This window comes from Galeopterus variegatus, unplaced genomic scaffold, assembly GCF_000696425.1.
Source record: "Galeopterus variegatus unplaced genomic scaffold, G_variegatus-3.0.2 Scaffold2964, whole genome shotgun sequence".
Classification (NCBI taxonomy): Eukaryota; Metazoa; Chordata; class Mammalia; order Dermoptera; family Cynocephalidae; genus Galeopterus; species Galeopterus variegatus.
This window is the reverse complement of record NW_007729075.1, coordinates 232,584-242,462: the sequence shown is the minus strand read 5'-3', so window position 1 is coordinate 242,462 and position 9,879 is coordinate 232,584. Positions and strand designations below refer to the sequence as shown.

The following is a 9,879-nucleotide window of genomic DNA, read 5'->3' as shown; positions in this document are numbered from 1 at the left end:
ATGTCAAAGTAAATAGTGTCACTAGAAAGCTGGGACTAAGCCACAAAGCCTCTTTTCCTTCCCCACTGCAAACCACAGATTCTTCATTCTTCATACTTTATCTGCTGATCTCTTTGATTCTCTGTCTCAGTTTCATCATCTGTAAAACAGGGATAATAATACCACCTAACTCAGAGTTGTTGTGAGAATTAAATGAAATACCACACTTCTAGCATAGTGTCTGGCACGTAAGAGCTCATTAAAGGCTAATAATTATTACTATTAAAAATATGTATCGAGCCCCTCGTTGTGCCCGGTGTGCTTGGCTCCTGAGATATCTTCCCTGCAGCGCACTCTCTTCATCTCTCTTGCCTTCTCCCATGTCTATTTGGGATGTTTCATAAGTCACAAATTGGTGGGGTCTGGGGAGCCCCCAAATAGCAGAATGAGCCCTTTCCTACCCTGGGCTAGAGGCTGCTGTCTGGGACATGTTCAGAGGGGCTGGAGTTCTCACAGGGAGTTGAACCCCACCCCTGTGCTGCACCCCCTCCTCAGATGGGCAAGTTTGTCCAAAAGAAGGTCTGCTTTGTCTAAAGCGCCCTCTGCTGGCCACCGGCAAAAAGCCATAGGCGAGTTAATGGTAGTGGGAGCAAGGAGCTTTCTGAGTGCCAGGCGAAAGGCGGACAGGGACTTTGGTGTGATGCAGAGCCCAGAGAACGACTTGGCCCACCCTCAGAATGTCCGGCTTGGAATATTTCTCTCCTCTTCTTCTTCTTCTTTTTTTTTTTGCCAGGCTGAGAACAGTTTCCAAAGACAGCTCCTCCATCAGGGCAGAAATACTAAGACAAGGACAAATTGCCAGCCATAGCTAATAACTTGCCTCCAACAGTTGTGAATCAGTAGGAAGGAGAGAAGCTAGACAATGTGCAGGACTTCCTGGCAGCAAGGTGCGATTGGGAAGTTGGTTCTCACTTAAAAGAAGGTAATAATGGGGGGGTGGGGGTGGGTGCTGCCTCATGTGGGATGTCAGATACTAAGAAAATTTCTGAGACTGAGCCCAATGCATCCAAGAGGTGGTGGTCCATGGCAGCACCTGTTTCTTCTATTGCAAGACCCTCTCTGCCCCCAATGCCAATGATAGATCATCACCCCACCTCCAAATGCACTGACCAGACATTTGCCATATCCCTGTGGGAGAAATAAAAAGAAAATGACTGTAGTTGAAGCAAGGAGAAACTAAAGTTAGACTGCTGGAGGACCTTTCCTGAGAATGAGGCTGGTTCAGTCTTGTCACTTAAGAGTCTGGCATAGGAAGGTGTCCCTGAGGTCAGCCTGAAGAACAGACTCTCTTCTTCCAGGGGTGGAGTGAGGGAGCTGGGAGCTTGACAGCCAACACCTCTGGGTTCTCTGGGGCTTTCTAAGGGGCTGGTTGGTCTGACTGTGAGGGGTAGAGGGAGGAGGTGAAGCAGCCACAGCAAAATCATGGTAACTGCTTTACTGCATCGTAGGGAACGCTGCTGTCCACACAGATTACATACAGCTACCTCTACTGTGCAGGGCCCCGGCAGCCTCCACGGAGGGCCAGGAGGGCAGATTACAGGACACAGCAGTGCTACTTCTCACCGTGTGTGGCGGGCGAGCCTGGAGGATGGGGTGTGCAGGGGCTCTGAGACCCTCAAACCGAGCTCCCTGGCCCCTCCCGAGGTATTAAGTGGGGGACAGGGAATTCACCCCAGGCTCTGAGCAGGTGGTGGCAGGGAGGCAGAGTGGAGGGGAGTGAGAGAGGGGGGGGGGAGAGCAAGGGAGACAAAGAAATTGGTGGTTGCAGAAAAGGACAAAAGGCGGGCTCAAGAGTAGACAGAGAAGTCAGCAGACTCTGTCTCCAGATCCTACCCTCTTTCCTGCCCCACCTGCCTCCCGAATTTGGCTTTTGGAGAGTTCCAGCAGTTTGGTGGAGATTTGCAGAAAGGTGTGATTTCAGTTCTGCTTTCTCAACATTTTGCCCTTTCCCACTCCCCCCAAATACACACACTCCTTCCTGGACCCTGCCCCCTCTCCCCGGGGCGGGGGCCCTACCTGCCCTCGAGGAGGGAGTGTCTGAAAGGCGACCATGGAAAGCAGGGATAAGGCCTGAAACAGCGAGGCCCTAAGGATGGGCGCCAGGGTCTGAGAAGGTGGGAGGGGCTCCCCTGTGGAGGAGGGGCAGCAGGGTAGGGTACCAGGAATTGACGTGGGATGAGAGGAATGTGGGCTGGTCTGCTGAGGCTGAGGGAGGTGTCAAGACCCATCTCTGATTTAACAGCTTAGACTACCTCCTCCTTTCCTTCTCTCCCCCTAACTGTCCAGGGGTCCCCTTTGCATGGGTTTGAATAACCCCTTTTCTGACCCCAAGCCACCAGCACTACAGTCACCACACACACATGTGCCACATGGGCATGCACACATCCACTAAGAGCCCTACCACAAGCAGCAGGATGCCACCCCCACACATGCACATAAGCACACACACACCTGTCCAGGTAGCCCCACGAAGATGTGGATGATGGCCCAGAGGACAGCTGGGGATGGGTGTGGCCATCTCCTGCAGCAGGAGTCCTCTCCATCCCTGGAGTAAACTGACTTCCTGGCTGAAAACACCATGATAGCAACTTGTGAAAGAACTGGGCCAAGGGCTGGGGCTTTGGAAGAAAAACAGAAGAATGATGGCGAGACCTAGTTTAAGAGTGGAGGAGGGAGACAGGAGGAGCAGAGGAACCAGAGGAAGCCCCTGTCCCTAAAGCTGGGGCACCAGCCCATGTGCCAGCTGGGGCACTATGCCCACTCAACCCACCCATACTTGCAGAAACCACCCCTGCAGGAGCCCCCACTGTCTAGCTGATGTCCCTGCCCCAGTTCCCTGCACAGAATACTCTTTAAGCTTTAATGCCCCTCCCCTCCCTCACTTTGGTGACACACGCAGGGCCCGGTGAATAGAGGACGTTTAATATTTCTGTGCTGGTCAAATAGAACACAGGTGGGGAATACAGGGGGAGGGGGTGGAGTGCCCCCTGCTTCTTGGGAGGGATGGCTTGTGAAGGGGTGTATGTGGGGGTTTCTTGGGAAATATCCAAGGAGTCTTCTCAGTAAAAGGGCCTGGCCCGGGGTGTTATGAGCATCCGACATGCCCAGTCCTTGGTCTTAAGTTGGGGTCCCCCATAGGGGGTTTGTGGAGTCTGTTTTTTCCAGCTCTTTTGCTGGAATCCACACTCCCAGCATGATGGGGGACTTGGTCCTAGACAGGGGTCTGGAGAGCCCCCAGGAAGCAGCCTAGGGTTGGGGGTGGGGGCTTGTGTGCCCACCTCCTCCCCTCTGCCCTCTCTCCTTCCCCCAAGCTGGGCAAGAGCAGAGGGGAGGTGCGCAGGGCCTCCACCTCCACTGAGTCCCAGGGTCCTTGGGGAGGGGTGGAGGAGGGGTGGAAGGAGAGGGTCTTGGCCACCAACAGACACTGTAAACTTTGGTTTAAAACAATAACTTAAGTGAAGGGAGGGCTTCCAGCCTGGGGCCAGGGTGGGGGGCTGGGAGAGCAGGGTGTTTGGGAGGCGACAAAGGAAAAAGCCAACAAAAAGTTTTGGTTTTTGCTTCTGGCATAAGAAAGGTCTTTGGTCATCCGTTTAACTGGGGGAACAGGGAAGGGGTGCTGAGGGAGGGTGAGAGAGCACTGCAGTGGGGGGACCTGCAGGCCGGGGTGGAGGTGAAGGTGGGTTTCAGCCTCTCCTTTCCCCTGTGCCCTGGATGCTTCCCAGCAGTCCAGGCACCGCCTCTGGCCCCAACTCCAGCCTCAGGGGCACGGCTCCACCCGCAGAAGTCCACCTGGCACAGATCTCTCTGTGAAGGAGGCAGGAGGCACTGGGTCTCCTCTTGTGCTCTCTGGCGCGGGGTGGTTGGGGAGCACCCAGCAAACAGGGGTGGGGTGGGGGCCCAGTTCAGCCTGGGTCCTGTCTCAGGTCTGGGGAAGAGGCTGAAGCCAGGTGGTCCTGTTCACATGGACCCCCACAGGGCACACTTGTCCCACCCCAACAGCCAAGGGGGCTGGTTTCTTCTGGGGATGGTGACACTTCAGTCCCCACCCAGGCCAGAGCAGGGGTAGGAGTTGGGGATGGAGAGTTATTTCTTCACAGTACGGAAGGAAAAGAAGGTGGAAGTGAACACAAATTAGGGAAGGGGGACTTCTGGCCAGAAAACACTGCCAGAGCCAGGTGTGAGGGGCCCTGGGTTTGAGAGGGGTGACAGCCCCGCCCGCGGGTCTCCATGGCGCTGAGGGGCCCTGTGTGTGTCGGGTGAAGCTGGTGGGGGTGGAGGGCCCTGCTGCTGGTGGTCGGGGAAAGGCGGTATTCAGATGTGGAGGAGGGTCTGAGGAGGGGTCCGGGCCCTCTGTGTCCTCTACAGGTCCCAAACCAAGGGTTCTCTGTCCCCATGGGGGCGGGGACCATCCCTGCCCCCGCGTGTTTGTCAGTCAGGTCACAGGGGAGTTGCTGGCCCAGGCCTCTCCCCGTCTGAGTCCTGGAAGTGCCTTTGAGGTTCGGGAGGGGCTGTGGAGTGGGGGTAGGTGGGGCCTGGGTTCTGGGAGGGAGGGGTCTCACCCCAGCCCTGCCTGTCCCAGAGGCCCTCAGGACAGTTCCTCTCCGGGTAGCTCCTCCTCCAGGTCCCTGTCTTCTGGAGGCCCCACAGTGCTCGGGTTGGGGGGGCCCAAGGGGGGCCCGGGCTGCCTGTCTTCCTCCACCTCAGTCGGCTCCTCTTTCACCTGCACCTGGTGGCTGCTGCAGAAGGCAGGTGGCAGAAGGGACGATGTGGGCACTGGGGTCCCTTCCCTGATCCCCTCCACGTCCTTCCAAACTCATCCAGAACTCTGGGGCACATTGGGGTTCCCACAGTCCCCTCTCCAGGATCCCATCATCCCCTCCAGGTCTGATCTCCCCCAGGGAAAACCCTGGGCTGGGAAGGAGGGAGGAGAGGAGAAAGGAGCAGAGGGGAGAGGAGATGGGAGAGCAGAGGGGAGGTGAGCGGGAGCAGAGGAAGAAGAGGAAACGGGAGAGGAGGGGAAATAAGAAGGGGAAAGAAGGGAAGGAGTGAGGAGAGAGAGAGGAGAGGTTGGGAGGAGAAGGGAGTTGAGGGGAGGCCCCAGCAGCAGGATGACATAGGTTGCTTGTCCTGGGAGAGCGGCATGGTGTGGTGGGGGTGGGGGGTAGGATGGGACTCCTCCTGTAGGGGGAGATCTTCCTTCCTAAAGTGTCAGGGCACAGTGGTGGCCGGTCTGTGTCTGTGCTCACCTGTACTGGGGTGGGGAGAGGCGAGGGGGGCTGCTGCTGCCGTTGCTGGGCAGCGGCTCCACGGGGCCGCCTGTGTCATCATGGCTGAGGGGCAGGAGGCTGCTGGCGGAGCCGGGGTTCAGCACGCCAGGGCTGTTGAGGAGGGGGAAGCTGCTCTCGGCCAGGGCGGCCTGGAGGGGCACAGGGTTGGGCCCACCCCGTCAGGCGCCATCCCTCCCCAACCCCTAGGGTCTCATGCATGAGTCTGTCTGCTGGCCCCATCATGGGCACATCCATCTCAGACCTCGTTCTCCTACCTCCCAGCTTTCCTGGGAATCTGGGCGTGGCTCATCTCCTCTCCCAGGGCACAGGACCCCAAGACTGACAAGCCAGGGAAAGGGATGCCACTGGCTATGCCAACCTCCTCGCTCTCTACCCCACCCCTACCCAAACCCAGCCTTGAGACTAGAGGTGGAAGCTGGACCCGGGGTTGGGGTGGGGCAGAGGGCTGGGGTTTTGGACCACGGAGTGCTCTTCAACCTCCTCCTGGTGTCCTGCCCTCTTCTGACAGGCCTTCTGCAGGGAAGGGTGGGGAAGTCTTTTCTCTGAGGCCAGTGCGATTGGAGGAAGAGCAGGGGGTGGGAGGGCTCTGGGCGGGGCCCAGTCACCTGGTAGCTGGCATTAAGTGCTCCATAACTGAGGCCCGAGATCATGTTCTTCACTAGGGTGGGGCTCCTGCAGGAGAGAGAAGGCAGTCTTTGGCTCACTCATTCACATTCCCCTCACTCACATTTCTCAACCCTAGCCAAGGGACTGTGCTGTGCCGGTACTGTCCCCTTCATCGTCCTGGGAGGCCAGAGCAGGGTTGGCTGCATCTGCTGAGCCTGGTGCACGCTCCATCTTATTCAAGCCTCACACTAAGCTGGCCCAGCAGGTTGCAGTAGCCCCTTCATAGGTGAGGGTGCTGTGCTCACTGGGGCTCTGAGACCTGTCCAAAGTCTCAGAGTTGATGAGTGGGAACCAGGATCCCTCCCAACATCTGTCTTTGTGTCATGCCGCCCCCAGCATTTTTCTCTCCAGTCTATATTTTGCCATGTTCAGCGAGGTCCGATCTAGAGCCTCAATAGTTCCCTGTCTGCACAATCCACACTTTCTTACCATCCTGAATTCTGGGACATGTAATAATCAGCCATGTGCTCAGCCTGTCCCCACATGCTCCACACAAAAGGTTTTTCTGCACCAGAAGGTGTTCAGGAGTTAGGTCAGGAAAAGCAGTGGCTCAAGGCTATCCCTCTTCCACCGTGAAGACACCATTTACAGAGCCTCTCAGAGAGGTTAAGACACTGGCTCAAGGTCACACAGCTGGTGAGAAGCAGTGGTGCACCGTGAACCCAGGTCTTCTGATTCCAAGTTGGTAATGAGACCTGACAATGCCTACCGTGGAGACTGGTGTGTGGGGGTACTCAGTAGGAGGTGGCTTCCCTTCCATTTTCTGGGCCCCCACCCTGCCCCAGCCCCCACAGCTGCCTGGGATGGAAAGGCTCTTGCCTGGAAAGAAGGAATCTTTGAGGAGAACAGACACCCCACAGATAGCCATCTAACTTGCTTCAGACCGCTCTCTACTTCCCCAGGGACCTCTGGTCCAAGGGGCACAGGCAAGAGGGGGTTGGGGTGTCTGGAGTGGGGAGAAGGTCACTGGTGCTACTAGGGAAGCCAAAAGGGAGGTTCTGGCCCTCTCCCAGGTTCCTGTATCCACTTAAAATGCGGTGTGGTAGAGCAGAGCACAGAAGACTGGGAGGTCAGAGACCTGGTCCTTGACCCAGCTCTGCTGCAAATCTGTGTGGCCTCTTGCCAGCCCCTTGTCCTCTCTGGACATCCTCCCCTGTGAAATGAAGAGGCAGGCCCCAGGGGTCTCAGAGGTCGGCTCATCTGTGATGAGTTGGGGGAAGAGTGTGGGCCCTGGGCATGGCAGCCCCTCACCCATGGCCCACCGGCCAGCATCGCCCATGTCCCAGCTCTGGCTGTGGCTGCTTTGACCTCTGCCTCTCTCTGGTACTAGGTTCCCCTTGGCTCCTTCCTTCAGTCAGGAGTGAGGGCAGTACAATCCATAAATGTCTGCCTTCTGATTGTCACTTCTAGACTTTAGCCTTGCCTCCACAAGCACTGGGCTCCTCCACCCCTTTCCTCCCCATACCCCCTCAAACTGGGAAGGATTTAGTGCCCATGGGGGTCCTGGAGAGGCATGGGGGGTGACCTGCTTCACACCCAGGGGCAGGTCCTCCCACCCAGGTCTGGCCCACATACCCTGTCATCTTTGGTGGTCTCCGCTTCTGATACTCCCGCTCGTCTACAGTCCACACGGCACCCTTGACGTTCTCCACACGCACGAAACACTTGTGCAGGCTGAGGTTGTGGCGCACGGCGTTCTGAGGGTGCAGGGAAGAGGGATCAGAGATGGCTCCCGGCCCAGCCGCTCCTCCACTCAGGTGAGCACAACAGGAGTCCTCGGCCAGTCCCCGTTCCATTCCGTGCAGCAGCAGCCCCCCTGCCCCAGCCGAGGGGCAGCAGGGGAGGGCTGGGGTGGGCTCCCAGCTTCCTCACCACCAAAGCCCATTTTATTATCTGCTTTCCTCTCCCTGCCCCATTTTGGAAAATTCTGCCTACCAACTAAACAATATCTAGTTAGTAGTAATTTGTTTTCCTATCATCATTAATCAAAGACACATGTAGCTGTTACTCAGGGCTTGTGATTTACATGAGATCATATTCGGGCCCTGGCACCTCTGTGAGCCCAGACATCTTATCTTAGGCGCACGTAGAATTCCCATTAAGCTTTTAAGAGTTTTGGAAATAACTCACGAACCCTCACTGTTATCTTCTTCAACCCCTAAGTGTCTGGGAACCATGGCTTTGAGCTGTGGCTCAAAACAGACAACCTATTGAGAGCATGAAGTATACAGTAGAGGCCTAATAAATGCATAACCACTGAAATAAACTGGGAGAAGGGAGAGTATGGATTTACAGCCATAAGGCAGGAAGAGGCGAGAAGGAGGATAAGTCACCTTGTGGCTCCCACCTCCTGGCAGGGTAACTTCAAGAATTGAGGTCATCTGGTTTGTAGGACACCTGGGTGAGGGTGGGGGTGCTTGGCCCAATTCTCCTTGAGGGAACTGGGCTAGAGGCCCTAATCCACCCACTGCACCCTCCCGTGTCCACCCTACACCTGTACTCTCTTTTCTCAGCTTCAGTGTCCTCCCACTGGCCCCTGTCATCACCATCCCGGCCTGCCTGCCCACATCCCTGTCCCTGTCCTGGCCTCGTCCCCATCCTTGTCTCCTCTTTACATTTCTAAATGGGGAAGAAAGCGGGCAGGGCAGGCAGCCCATGCCCCTGGAGATCCCCTCTCCCTCTCTCCCTTCCAACTCTTGCCACTTGCAACTGGCCCGATTTCATTACCAATTTTAATTTGCCTCTAATTAAATCCTGTGTATTTTTCCGACTCGCTTGCTAATCCACGAGGGAGGCGGGCGGCTGGAGTGGAATCTCTTGGAGCGATAATTACAAAGGGCCTAATCATGCCGGGGCTCCTGCCTCGGAATAAATTTGCCCGCATTATGAGGCTCCGATCCTCCGCTTTGCAAATGAGAATGACCCCAATTTCCGAGGATGGCCTCACCGGGGCTTTTTTCCCTCATTTCGAAGCCTGATTCGTGATGAGAGACTAATTCGTTACGCTGAAACATTAACGGCAATTTAAGGGGTCTGGCAGGGGCTGCGTAAACAAAAGGACGGGCCCACAACATGGGCCCTGCGAGGGGATGGACACAGGGGGAGGGCCAGCAAGGACCATCAGCTTGGCAGATGGCAGCTCTGTCCCCGGATAAACGGCAGCTGGCCTGGCCCACACCACTCACAACCCTTCTGCCCTGGTTTGAAGGAGACACCTTCCTAGGGTGGGAATCAGAAAGGGTGAAGGAGAAGGGAATGAAGGAAACCAAAATAATTTAGGTGAGGAAGAGGAGGGACCTCAAGAGGCAGATAAATGGGTGGAAAGTAGATGTGAAAGGGAAAGAGAGCTGGGTATAGACAGGGCATATTTCCCAAGCAATATGAATAGAGCTTGAATGAGAAAAAGCTGAAGGTCAAAGTGGACCTCAAGTTAAAATGAATTATGCTGTGGCATGAAAAAGGCAAGGCAGTGCCTGCAGGTGGCAGAGGCCACAGCACAGCATCACTAACTGGGAAGGTCACCCATGCAGTCATTTACTTTTCCCCAGCCTAGCCATCTTCTTACTGGGACCTAGACTAGGTGAGGGGAGATGGAGGTGAAGAACTGGGAGGGAGAGACATGCCATAGAGATGTCCAAGGCTGGGCAACCAGTGGAAGGTGGTAAGGTTGGAATATGATGGGGGGTGGCTTCATGATGGTCACTGAAGTGATTTAAGAAAGTCACCTACTCCTGATCTCAATAGAAGAGAGAAGCAGAAAACTGCAGTGGGGTGGGGCAGGTGAGAAAGAAGAGGAGAGGGGATAGGTGAGTGAGTAGAACTCCACTGCCAGGGAGGAGCTGTCTTACAGAAATGAGGCTCTACATTGCCACCCCTAAAGGCAAAT

The 9,879-nt window shown here is 55.9% G+C and overlaps 1 protein-coding gene across 5 annotated transcripts in view; it reads right to left on the bottom strand.

Annotated features, from left to right (window-relative positions):
• Positions 1–3,584: 3,584 nt before the first annotated feature.
• Positions 3,585–9,879, bottom strand: part of LOC103599440 (forkhead box protein P4-like) — a 33,076-nt gene continuing 26,781 nt past the window's right edge. For all 5 annotated transcript variants that reach the window (XM_008583550.1, XM_008583552.1, XM_008583549.1 and 2 more), the window contains 4 exons: positions 7,569–7,690; positions 5,933–5,999; positions 5,286–5,455; positions 3,585–4,775 (listed from right to left, as the gene is read on the bottom strand). In XM_008583550.1, the coding sequence (XP_008581772.1) occupies positions 4,625–4,775; positions 5,286–5,455; positions 5,933–5,999; positions 7,569–7,690 (510 nt within the window). In that variant the 3' untranslated portion in view covers positions 3,585–4,624. The remainder of the gene's footprint in view (positions 4,776–5,285; positions 5,456–5,932; positions 6,000–7,568; positions 7,691–9,879) is intronic.